Genomic DNA, 15,610 nt, shown 5'->3' on the forward strand with positions numbered 1-15,610 from the left:
GTAAATGTATAAACATATGGCATTGTTTCACGATTAGTTAAATTTCAAACTGGAAATGATTTTGCGCCGATCATAATATCGCTTAATGTGGATATCGATTTGTGATTTCTCATTTAGTTTTATGGTGGAGTTGTACGCTTATTACCATTTCACTTTCACTGAGAAAAATTGGAAAGGTGAAGGCAAATATGAATTTGTTTGGCCTTTCGCAGACTCTCTTTACTATTTACTTGTTACAACTCTTAATTAATTGCACTTATTCACGGCTTAATCTGAAATATGCAATTTTAAAGCAAACGCAACCTTCCAATTCACAAAACGACACATTCGGTAGGCATTGAAGAAAGTTTTCACCAGGCATCTGCATCATATCTGAAATGTATCTTAAAAGCTTATCGACAGCGAACCAAATATGATGTTCAAAAGACAATGCGAGTTATCTTCTATACGAACAACACAAAGACTGTGGAGGCATCTGCTTTGGACGATAAATACGACCTCAAAGGTTCAGACTGTTCGACCTCAGACAAGTTTGCCATAGTTTTGCACGGCTGGATTCAAAGTTGCTCTGACGAATGGGCCATCTCCCTCATTGAACGTAAGAAATATTATTATTAAATATTATATAAAGCATAGTATATTTTTCATTCGGACTTCCAGGGCTCAGCTATTACCGCGGCGGATGCGTGATATGCATTGATTATAGTGTGGTGGCAAGTTCATCATATATGCGGTGAGCACTCCTTTTACTAAAATATAATTAATTAAATTAAAAAACCCCTCCCCCAGATTGTATACGAACTTCGACACCCTAACGGGGGCCATAGCCTCGATTATATTGACCCTGATTAAACAGGGATTCGACCCCAAGCGTGGCTATATGTTTGGATTTAGCTTCGGTGGGCAATTAGCTTCGGCCGTGGGACGTTCCCTGTGGCCCCATCATGTTATTCAAAGCATAGATAGTGAGTATTTCGACGTACTTCCAATCAACTGAAAGATAACTTTTATTCTTTAGCCTGTGACATGGCTGGGCCAGGATTTGATCCCATTGCTGTGGATCACTCGAAGGCCGGCAGGCATGTGCAATGCTTTCATTCCAGTCGAGACAAAGGCACTTTCGTGTACTCCTGCCACCGCAACATTATGCTCGGCAGCTGCGGCCTCAAACAGCCCTCGGTGGCTAGCCAATTGCATTTGGGCAGCCATGGACTCTGCGTCGATATATACATTAATACCTTTGATTATCCCTTCTACGCTTTAAACGCTACGCCCTCAGAGTGCTGGTCCTTGCAGAAGGCAGCCAAGATACCGGACGGTTATACAGTGGGATACGAAGAAAACTATGATAGCCAAATCACAGGCCAAATCTTTGTGCCTACTAGTCTGCATTATCCGTACAATTTGTCCAAAAAGGAGCTCCTCAGGATATTAACAAAGAAATAGTATTATTTTAGAAGAAATAATGTAAATATTAAGAGCAAATCCGGAAAATTATAGATTTTCTTTAAAATATCTCGTGTGATTTATTAGATTTCAGCTCATATTTGTTTGTTTGTAGTGTAGTAGTTCGAATTCACCAAAAATATATGTCAAATCAAATTTGAATTATATATTATATACACTTTATCGGTAAACACCAGCCATGTATTCATGCATAAGCCTACTGATTGGGGCAGTCATTGGGCGACTGCTTCTTGTTGCCGCCGGGTCCTTTGTTCTGACCCTTTGCTGGCGGAACGTCATCCTCGTCATACTCATCCTCTTCGTTCTCGTCATACTCCTCCTCATCTTCATCATCCTCATCATCAACAATATCGCCAGTGAAGTAAAGCACTGCTTTTGGAATAATTCTGGCACGCAAGAAGTGACCAATTTCGAAATCGGTGGCCAATATCTGGAAATTATTCCAATATGATTAAAAAGAACCAGTTAAATTACGACTGCTGCTAATTTACCTGCTGAGATTCGTCATCGATTTCCTCCTTGTCGGTTGGAACCTCCGGGGGATTGAAGAAATTGAAAAAAGAATCAGTTGGAACCTGCTTGACAATGGTGCGCACAGCGCCGCGCTCCTTATGCTTCTGCTTCTTCCTGATGGTCTTCACCGTCAGGTTCATCTTCTTTTCCCAGTTGATGTTGCAGCCCTATATGATCACACGAGATAGATTTGGTTAGACAGCACTCAATGGGAACATTCAGGATAAGATACATACCGTGCACTTGTAAATCTCGGGCCCTTCGAAGGCAAACGGATCGTCGGGATCAACAGTCGACTTCAGGACGTACTGTTTCGTTAGGACCGAGTTTGTGAAGTACTCATTCTTATCGAAATGGAACTCCAGGGTGTACGAATGCTGGAAGAGAGCAGCTGTTAGCAGGGCAAGGGAAAGCAGTAACGAGTCGGGAGTAACTTACCCCATCAACGTATTTAATGGATATATCGGACAGCTTGCGCATAACTGGCTCGTCATGAGGTTGAACCATCTCAGAGAGGATTGCCGTGTTGCGGAAAACGGTTAGCCAGAAGCCGGGGATGCCCTTGGCGTCCTGTGGAATACTTTTGAAAGTCTTGAGAGACTCAAGGAAGGGCTCGATGTCGGCCTCGTTGTCGGTCGGATGCTCCGGCTCCTTCCAGTTGGGCTTCTCCGTTGGAGGGTCCACCGTGCCCTCGACGATCTCCTTGCGCTTGTCGAACAGCGGCTGATATTTGAGCTGGTACTTCTGCTCCAGCTTGTACACCTCTTCAAAGAACTCGGCCTCGATTTTCAGGTGCTCCAATTGCAGATTCTTCAGAAAAACAATTCTGTTTTGAATCGGGGCGGGCAGTGCCTTCACCATTTCCTGCAAGTACTGACGCCGCAACACAGAGCTCATGTACGCGGGCCTGCGGGCGAGGTGCCAATTAATAGTTGTTAGTGCTGCCCTTGTTGCGAATGTCGTCACCACCACTACTCACATCGACTGGCAGTCGGAGCCAGACTTCTCTTCATCGACCTCATTGCAGGACTCTGTGTCCACGTTTCCCTCTGGCGGAGCGTCCATTATTCGGTAAATGCGGATTTAACTGAAATGCAAAGATTTTCACTTTAAGCAAATGCCAATTTAGGGTTCATTTTTGTTACAAAGTTCGATGATGTACAGCCTTGCACTCGCAGATATGTAAGCATACATAAATATGTAAATGCATACGAATTCGAAAATTGTATCAGTAAAGGAGTCTCGCACACAAGGGCCTTGCAAAATCAAACTGCATGTATTTATTTATACAGCCAAATACTATAAAGCTAACATTTTCACAGACGCAGGGCCGTTTTAAAAACTAATACGCCATTCCGGCCCATGCACCATATGTACATACTTATACATACATACATATGTACTTATATGATGTTCGCAAATTACCACACATTGCGTTCTTTGAAAACACGTGGTGGCGCAAACACGCCGTCGGCTTTGGCGGAATTAGATGCCGTCTTGACCTGCAATCCAGTAGCGCGCACACTATTTGGAAGGCAAACTAATTGCCCCTCCCACTGTTCATCACTCACACAGAATTATTTAAATATTCCAACTTACCTTTAATAAGAACTGCGACACGATGAGCGAACGACGCCGAAATTTTTTGAAAAGGTGGTCCGCAGTTGGTATATATATATGTACAAATGTACATATGTAGATAAATTTGTAAATGCAACCATGAAAAGGGTTGACAACTTGTTTCAAGAAATGGTGGAAAACTTTGCTCGAATAACTTTGTTATGTGACGTGACAAAAACGTAACGCTTGGACGTAAGGAAACCTGGGAACCATGTTATAAAGATAATCGGATTTTTCTTTTATTTAAACATATTGACGCGACAGGGAAAAATACATATGTAAGCCTTTTCTGCTTCAATTCAACCCTGAGCGGCATAAAAAAATACAACATCGGCAACAGTCAGAACTGTGTGATAGGTAAACGGAAAATTGGGAATCCTACTCCCAATGCAACGACCGGAATTACTTCATTTGCCAGTCAGACGATAAAATCTAGCTTACAATGAGCTAGCTTAGAAATGCGTTCCTGTACATATTCATAAATAATAAATGTGAAAACTAAAAAAAAGAAGAGAACCGGGGTGTATTTTGAATTTAAGCGTCTTAAAATCGCTTTTGACGTGAAATTAAATCAAAGCGCGCACCAGGGCTGGGACGAAACAACCCATCAGACAGCTTTTTCACGTTTCTTTTTTCGATAAATAAGAGCAAAGCTTATCGATTTCGCAATCTTTTCTTAGGTTTAATTGAAATATATTCTTTTATTCTAAATTTGAAACACATATTTTCTTAAAAATATGTCAACATAAATTAAAACAAAAATATATTATTAATTTATTTTCTTATTCTCTGCATTCTTACACATTAGACAAATGTTTTTTATATATGGAAGCCCCAATAAAAAACATACATACACACCAAATATTAGTCTCATTATTATTTTTACTCTTTTTATCGATATATGTAAATATTACCATTAAACTTAAATAGAAATTGTCTGATACATAAACCCCACAAAAAAATATATACATATATGATTAAAAAGCTTCCTATATAATGAGACTCGATTCGATCACGGCGTTTTCATTACAACTATCGCACAGCACTGTAGCCCTATGTAAATTTTAGGAACTCTACATAGCGCATTTTAAAGTGTTTTGCATATTTAGTCATGGCTCTTAAATTCTACCATAATATTAATTCGTTTACCAGACAAGGGAGTACATTTGTCCAAAAGACTATGCAAAAAACATGTTAGTATAAAACCATGAAAGTCCGCCAATTTTGTTTGCAAATTTATTAAGTTCTTAAAAAAATATTTTCAATAAATCTTCAAGTTGGCCACATGCTATAAATATTTACATATGAACATATTTATGTATGTATGTACACATACATCGCTCGCGGGCGTTTTTAACTGCTTTATAAACTTTGCCCAGAAACAGTAATTTCGTGCGTTCACAAATGCCGAAGGAGAAATTATCATAAAATGGTATCATGGGGAATTAGGGTGCTAATTGCAATAAATATATCACTGGCGGATTGGTTTTCCAAAATACAATCGGTATTCATGCGTCCCCTATGCGTTACATTTGATTTCAATTACACTTTTCATTAATACAACAGTCTTTCCCCCAACTCGCGATTCCAAAGTATATACAGTGGAAAATCATTTTGTATTACTCATGCGCCTTTAATATGATAGTTTTATTTTATTCGTACAATTGAAAAGTTCACTAATAATAAGCTGGAGGAGGAGCAGCGATAATAAATTTAAAAAAAGGAGAGCTGAAAGGACGTGTTAGTTATCAGACAGTGGATCGTCGGTGATTTGCGAGTTCAAGGCGCTTGCTCAAGTAAATGGAATAAAATTCGTGCTGTGGCTGCGCGTAAACATTACATTTTCCCCCCGTATCAGAGGCATTCCCGATGTATGTACATGGCGTATGTATGAATGTGTGCTTGTTTGTGCCTTCTTGAACGAAGTGGGACTAGCTTCTTGGGGCCGCAGGCTGACCTGTAGGCCGCCGACGGATCGAACTAAACCCTTTGGCTCCATCGATGTTAGATAATATGCACGATTCCAGCCAGTTTTTACATACGGTCGGCGGCGCTCATCCTTTGGCTAAATGTAGATATGAATGTATCTGCATGCATTTCTTTGTGTACTGGCCATGTAGATTTGTATTTACGTACATACATATGTATGTATGTTAATCTGCGGAATGATTTCGTATATAAGTATGTATATATGCAGGTGCAGCGAACCCCAATCGATGAGTACAGATTTAGGAACTTATCAATGAGCCCCCACTGGAGCGCGTTTTCGGGCCAAGTCGAGATGAAAACTGATCTCGATAAGCTCTCTCTCGCTCTCGTCCCTTCTGTGTCTGTGTGTATCTATGGGTGAATTTGCAGGCAAGAGTTCTTGTGTGTCTACATGGACTTCAAGTGAGGAGAATTAAGCAACCTCTGATTTATTATCCAAAACTTGCTTTGGCTGCATGACTAAATGGTATATGCATGTTTGTTTTGGTGTTTACTTTCCTCTTTATCAGTCGCGCGCTTAAAAATACAGTGGCGCTGAGTGTTATTCAGACTCGGGCCGGATTGCATTCAGTCAGCTGTTTAAAATGTATCCACCCATAAAGAGCGCTGTTATATAACAGGTTTTATCTTCTTTATCTGCCAATAGTAACTATCTTAAGGTGGAAACATGCCATTTCCTTCCGGTTATATAATCAAACCTGTGACATAACACTACGCCTGAGAAGAAGTAGTATCGTTATCTTGTGTTCGCAACAAGAGTGTAAACCGATAATCGCAATAAGATCGAAAACAATTTTATATCTGACCTGAAAATTTGAGCATTGCCGAAGGTTTTCTTTTGGTTAGGTCATCTTAGCAGAATTAGTATGTGTTAGTTTGTCATGTGATAATGGACTAAATATTATGCAAATAATGTGATTTGGCCACCCGGAACTAACGGTATCTTCGATCACGGGTTATCAAATGTAAGGTGCGGCCGAAATAAAAGGAAAAAGAAAGTATGAGACTTATTGCTGGTTTATCAGATGTATCCCGGACTAACCCAAAAGAGAATTATTATCGGCCGGAAAATAAATGACCTGACTTAACAGTTTATTAGTTTTTGAGTTTACGCGTATCTGGTATCGTCGGGAATGCCTTTGATCATTTTGATTTTTCGTTTGATTTCTGATAAGAACTGTTTATATTAATGACTGTTTGTCTCGCTTCCAGAGTGCCTTAAAATAACAAATATGCCAGATAGATTTCAAGTCACAAAAGCAGACGAAGACACCGTATTGGACTATCAACAGGATGAATCAGCGAGTGGAAAACTTCTCGGCGACATCCACGATGAAACACTAGGTGAGTTAAGTTTTAATTTTATCGTCGATTAAATTATAAGGGATCTGAAAGTAAGCCTAATTCAGGAAAATGAACCACCATTCTCCGGTTAAGAATAAGTAATCTACACAACACAAATAACCAGGACTAACTTTAAGGACTTTACCCCAAATATAAGCTTTAAATCGTGTTAGCACACATTATTCAGACATTGACCCACCATCGAAAGACCACTGTAGAGCCAGATATAGAGCTTAAGGGGCTGCAATCCAATCCTGCGCTGCCCCAATTCGTAAAAGTCCAGGATGCCCTGCTGACACATTTCCTCGCAGCAGCTGTAAGGCAAAGCTCACTTTCCTTGTACCTGTGGAAAGCTCCTAGCGAAAGAGAGAGAGAGCCCAGGCAGAGCAGCTTTTCCCTTGGATTTGCCTTTCCAGCGGATGGATGGATGCTGGACGAGAGTCTAGTGCTGCCGCTGGGTTGCTGGATGCCCTGGCCAAGTGGTGGGCCCAAGGAATGAATATACACCTGCAATGTCGCTCTCGGCTTACGGCTCTCCGCCTTTCGCTCTCTCGGTGGCTGGAGCCTGTGTGTGTATTAAGAATGTGTGTAGACGACAAAAGCTTTCGATTTCATCTCAATTGAACGAACGCTCAGGGTCCTGGGCAACATAATTTTTATTCGGCCGAATACCAACAGTTTTTCTTAGTTTTTCTATTAATCCGAACGAAAAGTAGCATACATCTGAGCGTTTTCGCTCTCGCCTAACATAATTTTTGGAAAGAACCTTCTTTCAAATAATACAAAACCAAAAAAATTAAATAAAATACAGAAATAACAACAAAAAAAAAAAAAAAAACATGAAAACGGAATTCTTTTTGAGCACCTTTAACATATAACAAAACCATACTTTAACAATCGACAAAATTCTAACAATAATCAAATACATACATGGATAAAAGTGCGTTCAATTACCAACCAAGTGTGTGGTGTCCCCGAAATCCAAAAATCGCAATCGGATGACGAACTCTAGACTGGTTTTCCCTGCATTCCCCTGCAAAGGCGTTCAGCTATTCATTTCGTAACAATTTGCTGCTGCAGCCTCCGCCTCTGCTACTTTCCGTTTCCATTTTTCAGTTATTTCTTTTTTTTTGCTTGCCGCATTATGGGGAAAAATAAGATGACTACGACGACGCCTATTTACCGCCCCAAGATGTCGGGCTTTGAAAATCCTTGACCTAAATTAATCGGTTACATACTTTTTTTGTGTCAGGCCTGAGCTGCTGGCACAACTTTCGTGGCTACGAGTGCACACAGCATCCCTCTTTCAGCAGCATCCCGTTTCCTGCTCATTTAAAATCCACACTCACCTCTGTAGCTACCCGGGGGAGTCCCCCGGATAGAAGAAAAGAAAAAAAAAACTCCATTCCTTGCCCAAAGTCCCAAATCTTGAGTGTGTAGCAGAGATATGTGCGGGATATATACACTGCCGCCGAATCGGCCACGCCTTTCGGTTATATAATGCTAATGCAGATGAGATATGTGCAGGGTTCCCCCTTAAGCTATGGCCATTAAGTAAATTCTCGTTCGCATTCCATCTAGTGTTACCTAATTTTAAGTGAGAAAAGTGCAATCTAGAGCCCAGAGTTTGAAGCCAAACACACAACGTTAACATGCAAAGTAACAAAGATGCTAAAGATGATTCGGATGAAATGGAAATAATACCATCCGAACACAATGGTACAGTTCACGACACAAAAAATGAAGGTAGCGCGAAATAGTTATTATGTTAGAGTAAAAATCTGTACGGGGTGCCACAGAAATGGCTGTGAGATAGTGTCTTAAAGTCGTGTTTTATACTTTTGAATACATTTTCAATTTTTTTTTTTTAATCAGAAGCTATTTTTCGGCACCCTTTATTACGATTTATTTTAAAATCCATTGCATAATATATCATTCTTACATTTATTCTTCATCTTTGTTGACCTCTCCACAGACTCAGGTGATATCCACAGGGCTGAAGAGAACCAGAAGTCCAATATCGACCCAAATCTATATCTCTACGATGATGATTTGGCGACCAGGCCCCATATATCAACATTCATTTCATCAATTGCCAATTATGAAAACACGATACCAGCGGCCACCGATCCCGATGCAAAGCCGGCAGCTCCATCGGCTCGAATGGGTATGTTTCGCCACAAGTTAATTAACTTACTTGTTTCTCTCATATTGAAAGGCACACACACTACAACTAATAAAAAGATGCAATTCCCCAAGCCCCACAAAGCTGTGAAAGGATGATTAGCTTCATCTCTCCAACGCGGTATTCTATAGATACAATTTGCAGTTCACATTATTCAGCGATATTCTAGTTACATTTTAAGAAATACTTCTTAAAAAAGGGATAGTGAGGGATATTGCATTTTTTAGGCACACACTCATTATGTTTCAAATATAATCGAATACTTTAACAAGTGGTACAGAGCTCACTAACAAACATGGCCATCAAATGTCTTGATTAAAGGTACCCTAATTGGAGTGTTCTTGCCATGCATTCAAAATATCTTTGGTGTCATATTGTTCATTCGATTAACATGGGTTGTTGGAACGGCTGGCGCCGTGTGTGGATTCTTAATTGTGTTGACCTGCTGCTGTGTGGTAAGCGAGCGTCTGCCCCTTACCCCGAGTATCCCACTTGGTTATATTTATAATCTCCTTTTCAGACAATGCTAACTGCGATCTCGATGTCGGCCATTGCAACGAATGGAGTGGTGCCGGCGGGAGGCAGCTACTTCATGATATCACGGTAACCTTTTATATTGGCAATAAAGCGAAAGCATTTTTAATTGAGTTCTTTCAAAAACAGATCCCTTGGCCCGGAGTTTGGTGGAGCGGTGGGGATGTTGTTTTATACGGGAACCACACTAGCAGCGGCGATGTACATCGTTGGTGCGGTGGAAATCGTATTGGTGGGTTCTGAAAAATACATAAACTTGAAACCATCCATTATTTTAATAATGTTCATGGCCTGCAGACATACATGGCGCCGTGGGCATCGATATTCGGGGACTTCACCAAGGATGCTGATGCGATGTATAACAATTTCAGAGTCTACGGCACTTTACTGCTCATCTTTATGGGTAAGTTTAACACTTGACATTCAGTTTCAGTTATGTTAAGAGCAGACTTTAATGTCGCCTCGCCCATTAAGGTCTCATCGTGTTTGTGGGCGTGAAATTCGTCAATAAGTTCGCAACGGTGGCTTTGGCCTGTGTCATCCTGTCGATAATAGCGGTGTATGTGGGAATATTTGACAATATCCATGGCAACGAAAAGCTATAGTAAGTATTCCTTTACATTACTTTCCCCTTGAGTGGTCCGCATGCTCCATCATTTCAGCATGTGTGTTCTGGGTAAACGCCTTCTCAAGGACATTCCCATTGAAAATTGCACAAAGGAAGACTCATTCTTGCGCGACATATACTGCCCAGAAGGTAGATGCGAGGAATACTACCTAGGTAAGGGCTTTATCACAGCAAATACCTCATAAAAAGGCTCTAATCCTGGCTCTATACAGCTAACAACGTGACCAAGGTGAAGGGCATCAAGGGTCTGGCTAGCGGCGTTTTCTACGACAACATCTTCCCCTCGTTTCTGGAGAAGGGACAGTTCATATCCTATGGCAAAAACGCAATTGATATCGAGAACACCAATGATCAGTCATACAATCAGATCATGGCGGATATAACCACGTCGTTCACCCTGCTCATTGGCATCTTCTTCCCATCGGTCACAGGTAGGAGGAGCTAATCGGATCTCTATTTAAATGTATCTAAATGAAACTAAACTATGCACAGGCATCATGGCTGGTTCTAATCGATCCGGCGACTTGGCTGACGCTCAGAAGAGCATTCCCATTGGAACGATATGTGCCATTTTGACCACCAGTACCGTCTACCTATCCAGCGTCATGTTCTTTGCCGGCACCGTGGATAATCTCCTTCTGAGGGATAAGTGAGTAGAGAAAACTTTCGCCTTCATCGGAAACATATTGCTCACCTTTTCTTGTATTCCCAAGATTCGGTCAATCAATCGGTGGCAAGCTGGTTGTGGCAAACATTGCCTGGCCAAATCAGTGGGTCATATTGATTGGCTCCTTCCTGTCCACCCTGGGAGCTGGTCTTCAGAGTCTTACTGGTGCTCCCCGTCTGCTGCAGGCGATAGCCAGAGATGAGATTATCCCGTTCCTGGCTCCGTTCGCCAAGTCCTCAAGCCGTGGCGAGCCCACCCGTGCTCTGCTCCTGACCATCTGCATTTGTCAGTGCGGTATTCTTTTGGGTAAGTCCTTATCATGTTTTTCGCCTTAGAGATTCTAATACCACCTTTTATACCTTCAGGCAACGTGGACTTGCTAGCCCCCTTGCTGTCCATGTTCTTCCTTATGTGCTATGGCTTTGTCAACCTGGCTTGTGCCGTGCAAACCCTGTTGAGAACCCCCAACTGGAGACCACGCTTCAAGTTCTATCACTGGAGCTTGTCGTTGATCGGCCTGACCCTGTGCATATCCGTCATGATCATGACGTCCTGGTATTTCGCCCTCATTGCAATGGGAATGGCCATTATTATCTACAAATACATTGAGTACCGGGGGTGAGTGTGACTATTTGAAAAATAAATAAACTCGTGCTAAATCGTTTCAAATTGTAGCGCTGAAAAGGAGTGGGGTGATGGCATTCGTGGAATGGCTCTCACTGCCGCCAGGTACTCGCTCCTACGTCTGGAGGAAGGCCCACCGCATACGAAAAATTGGCGTCCCCAAATTTTAGTGCTATCGAAGCTCAACGACAATTTATTGCCAAAGTACAGGAAGATATTCTCGTTTGCCACCCAGCTGAAAGCTGGCAAGGGATTGACGATCTGTGTGTCTGTGATAAAGGGCGACCACACAAAGATATCCAACAAAGCCGTGGATGCCAAGTCCACGTTGCGCAAGTACATGACCGATGAGAAGGTGAAAGGATTCTGCGATGTCCTTGTCGCCCAACAAATTGGCGAAGGCCTCAGTTCAGTGTAAGGTCATGGTGATGTCTTAATTGAAAAATGTAGCATTGAAAATGTGATTGTTTTGCAGCATCCAAACCATTGGACTGGGTGGCATGAAGCCCAACACAGTCATTATTGGCTGGCCTTATAGCTGGCGGCAGGAAGGTCGCAACAGCTGGAAAACGTTCATCCAAACGGTCCGGACCGTGGCCGCCTGTCACATGGCCCTCATGGTGCCCAAGGGCATCAACTTCTATCCAGAGTCAAACCACAAAGTAGTATTTACCCCAGACACTCCATAACGCATTCTTTATCTACATTTCCATGTCCAATTCAGATTGGTGGCAACATTGACATCTGGTGGATTGTCCACGACGGTGGGCTGCTCATGTTGCTGCCCTTCCTGCTGAAGCAACATCGCACTTGGCGCAATTGCAAGCTGAGGATCTTCACTGTTGCTCAAATCGAAGACAATTCAATTCAAATGAAGAAGGATCTTAAGACATTCCTGTACCATCTCCGAATTGAAGCCGATGTCGAAGTGGTTGAAATGGTAGGCGATACTAGTGATACTACACATTCTAAAAGCACTTACAAATACTCTTTCCCAAACAGAACAACAGTGACATCTCTGCTTACACCTACGAAAGGACACTCATGATGGAGCAGCGTAATCAGATGCTAAGAGCATTAGGTTTAAATAAGAAAGAAAACTCCAAAGTGGTAAGTAATGTTTAGGCTTCAAGAAGCCTATTGATTCACGGCATTGTAATACTTGAAAGTTAAAAACATCTAACTCTCATTGTTATTTGATTTTTACGACCATACTGCACATTTATCCTTGGGTTTAATTTAATCTTTATTAGCAAATAGTTATTATATATTTGTTCCGTTCTAATTAAGTTGAGTAACTATTAAGAGAAAACCATCATCTTGACCTTTGTTTCTCATGTATTCTTGCGAATAATCATATATGTAACTATATCAGAGAACCAAATTAAAAACCTAACAATTTATATATTTATTGAAAATCAAAAGGTTCAGACTATAATGGACTTTAAGGAAACTCCCAGTGATAATAAAATGTCTTTGGTAAAGAGTATAAACAGATTGAATATACATATATCCAGATACAAACATATTATTCCCCCTGACTGTGTTCAAATCAACTCATCGGTGCAGCAGCAGCATGTGTGTGATCCATCTTCATCCCCATACTACATACATCATCAACTCCTATGTGTTGTTGTGTCAATGTACCCTGTTTTAATGTTCACACTCTCTTCTATCTGTTGTAACTATCTATCGAAATTGCAAATTACTCTCCACACAATCTATTGGACATGCTTTAACAGTAGTAGCCTTTATCAGCAGAGAAACTTCCGACCATATTATATCATTAGAATATCTTTAAATTACGGATACAATTGAGAATTTGAATTTAAAATCAACTACAAAAGAATATAATAGTATTTAATATATTATGTACCTGTTTCCGCTCTCTCTTAATATTTATATCCTTCTAGGGTATTATAATTTTAGTCAGACTCTTGTAACATAGTGAAGGAGTCATTTCCGACCCTATAATCCATATATATTATTGATCAGCATTAACAGCTGAGTCGATCTAGCCATCTCCGGTTGAAAAATAAATTTTCGGATTTTTTTCAAAATTTGAAAATTTTATAAGGGGTTACATCATTAAAATTGGCAAAAATTGGCAAAAATTTTAATTTATTAAAATTTTAAATAAAGTTTGCAGATTTATTAGCCTGACAAATACTTGCATAGGACAGCTTTCCGAATTAAAATTAATGCTCTTTTGGCTTAGTTATGAGTTATTTAAACATTGGTTTGTTGAATAAATTGTCATATAAAAATATAAATAAATCCAATCAAAGAATGGAATTATACTTTCAGTCAGAAGCTTGTAACACAGTGAAAGAGTCATTTCCGACCCTATAATCCATATATATTATTGATCAGCATTAACAGCTGAGTCGATCTAGCCATCTCCGGTTGAAAAATAAATTTTCGGATTTTTTTATTTAAAGAAGACGAATATTTTAAGTTTAGTTATAATCGATTTTCGATTCAATCCTATAATTCATTTGCAAACTGCAAGGGTTTATAAACTTCGGTTTCCCGAAGTTAGGTTCCTATTTTTTTATTTCAAATCCTTAGCGTTTTGTAACCTAAAAACTTTTCAAGTCCTGGTCAGACAAATTCCAAAACGCTTCTGCTTTTAAGTCTTCGGAGTGCCGAAAGTCCTATTCGTTATAATTTAAAAAGCTTTTTAATAGCTGAAGGCACCGTGACTGCTTAATATAAACTAAATGTTTGTGCTTAGGAATTCGAAAGATATTCCTAGATTCATCGAGGTCAATATATCCGATTTGTAGCTGCTAGGGAAAACCTAATCCTATGAAGATTTATTTATTAGCTTAGTGGTATGCATCCCTCCACTGATATTGGCCCTCTCTAGTCTACTCTTCTGCAACCTACTTTTCTCATACTCCTCATACTGGTAACATTTTCAGGTTCAAACAATTGTAGACCACCATTATGACGCCACCAAAACGGCGTCTAAAGTTCGCTTCGCCGATCCAACTATAGAAGAAATACAACATCACGTATGTACTGCTTTTTAAGATATTTAGTTAACATATTGTCTCTAATCTCTCGTAAATATACATAAGCATACCTATTATAATATAGTAGCATTAAGTAATACCCATTTAAAGCCATGTAGATGAAAATTAAGAACATTCCTTGGTTAATATTCTTTTTTTGGTTGGCTTTTTACCACCTTTGGTTTTTTATATGAACTCTTCAGTTTTTTGAATCAACGGCACTGTGTCATTCCTAATTTGGGAACTGTTTTAGCCGGGATCTAATACTATTTTCGATTTTACGTCCTCTGCAGGATTCTCAGAACGACGAGAAACGTAACTCAATTGATTTGGATGGTCCTGAGAATGGGGATGCACCCGAAACTACATCTAACAAGGATGAATCGACAGAAAAATCCGACGGAGGAGACTTCAAGTCCAGTGTGAAACCGTACGAATTAGCAGCGATTGTTCGATTTAAGGATATGCTCCTAACAAATGTGTATATTTTTCGTTCACAGGGATGAGTTCAATGTTCGTCGCATGCACACAGCAATAAAACTAAACGAGGTTATTGTAGAAAAGTCACAGGATGCCCAGTTGGTCATAATGAATTTACCAGGACCACCTAGGGAAGTGAGAGCGGAGCGTGAAAGCAATTGTAAGATCTTTACCTAATAATACCCCAAAATTGAAACTAAACAGATATTTCTCTCCCATTCAGATATGGAATTTCTGGAGGTATTAACAGAGGGCCTCGAGAAAGTGTTAATGGTACGTGGCGGAGGCCGAGAAGTTATAACAATTTACTCTTAAAGAGAGCATTAATCGCTCAGTTTTATAAGAGTTCGCAACAACACTAGACAAGTTTAAGAATCAATCAAATTTTTAAAAAGAAGGTTATTAATTTGTTATATTCAATCATATGTCCAAATATTTTATTTTTACGTAAATAAAATATCAAAAAATTGTAACAATAATAAATCAAGTGGATGTTCTTGTGAAGGGTTCTCTCTACCATTTTAGGTGCAGCTAAGCAA

The 15,610-nt window shown here is 40.1% G+C and overlaps 3 protein-coding genes and 1 long non-coding RNA gene across 20 annotated transcripts; 2 read left to right on the forward strand and 2 right to left on the reverse strand.

The window, feature by feature from the left end:
* The first annotated feature begins 63 nt into the window (after positions 1-63).
* On the forward strand, positions 64-1,608 carry LOC110191503 (uncharacterized). The gene is made up of 5 exons (XM_020962369.2): positions 64-330; positions 392-598; positions 661-733; positions 790-965; positions 1,019-1,608. The coding sequence occupies exons 1-5, from the start codon at positions 189-191 to the stop codon at positions 1,444-1,446; spliced, it is 1,026 nt and encodes a 341-aa protein (XP_020818028.1). The 5' UTR covers positions 64-188; the 3' UTR covers positions 1,447-1,608.
* Positions 1,502-3,717, reverse strand: Nap1 (Nucleosome assembly protein 1). Of its 3 annotated transcripts, none has more exons than XM_020962365.2 (6): positions 3,580-3,717; positions 2,960-3,067; positions 2,419-2,887; positions 2,217-2,357; positions 1,959-2,147; positions 1,502-1,897 (listed from the first exon to the last, which is right to left on the reverse strand). In XM_020962365.2, the coding sequence occupies exons 2-6, from the start codon at positions 3,043-3,045 to the stop codon at positions 1,664-1,666; spliced, it is 1,119 nt and encodes a 372-aa protein (XP_020818024.1). In that variant the 5' UTR covers positions 3,046-3,067; positions 3,580-3,717; the 3' UTR covers positions 1,502-1,663. The 3 variants fall into 3 exon arrangements, with proteins under 3 accessions (XP_020818024.1, XP_086683992.1, XP_086683991.1); XM_086827866.1 differs by having other exon boundaries at positions 3,376-3,607; XM_086827865.1 differs by lacking the exon at positions 3,580-3,717 and adding an exon at positions 3,126-3,479.
* A 938-nt stretch (positions 3,718-4,655) lies between these two features.
* kcc (solute carrier family 12 member kcc) lies at positions 4,656-15,554 on the forward strand. 15 transcript variants are annotated; one of them, XM_086827825.1, is made up of 23 exons: positions 4,667-4,793; positions 5,273-5,396; positions 6,802-6,933; positions 8,909-9,100; positions 9,440-9,573; positions 9,639-9,721; positions 9,782-9,884; positions 9,950-10,055; positions 10,127-10,256; positions 10,315-10,433; positions 10,493-10,711; positions 10,773-10,929; positions 10,994-11,253; positions 11,313-11,565; positions 11,623-11,985; positions 12,047-12,233; positions 12,296-12,511; positions 12,574-12,681; positions 12,997-13,050; positions 14,499-14,591; positions 14,885-15,021; positions 15,092-15,231; positions 15,295-15,554. In XM_086827825.1, the coding sequence occupies exons 3-23, from the start codon at positions 6,822-6,824 to the stop codon at positions 15,384-15,386; spliced, it is 3,258 nt and encodes a 1,085-aa protein (XP_086683951.1). In that variant the 5' UTR covers positions 4,667-4,793; positions 5,273-5,396; positions 6,802-6,821; the 3' UTR covers positions 15,387-15,554. The 15 variants fall into 15 exon arrangements, with proteins under 15 accessions (XP_020817983.1, XP_086683955.1, XP_086683958.1 ...); XM_086827826.1 differs by lacking the exon at positions 4,667-4,793 and adding an exon at positions 4,914-5,032; XM_020962324.2 differs by lacking the exon at positions 5,273-5,396 and having other exon boundaries at positions 4,656-4,793.
* Positions 5,213-5,947, reverse strand: LOC147644336 (uncharacterized). The gene is made up of 2 exons (XR_015270534.1): positions 5,825-5,947; positions 5,213-5,758 (listed from the first exon to the last, which is right to left on the reverse strand). It is a non-coding gene; the product is annotated as an uncharacterized LOC147644336 (long non-coding RNA).
* Positions 15,555-15,610: the final 56 nt, after the last annotated feature.

This window comes from Drosophila serrata, unplaced genomic scaffold (genome assembly GCF_035046125.1).
Source record: "Drosophila serrata isolate PLE 108 unplaced genomic scaffold, ASM3504612v1 contig_184, whole genome shotgun sequence".
Taxonomy (NCBI): Eukaryota; Metazoa; Arthropoda; class Insecta; order Diptera; family Drosophilidae; genus Drosophila; species Drosophila serrata.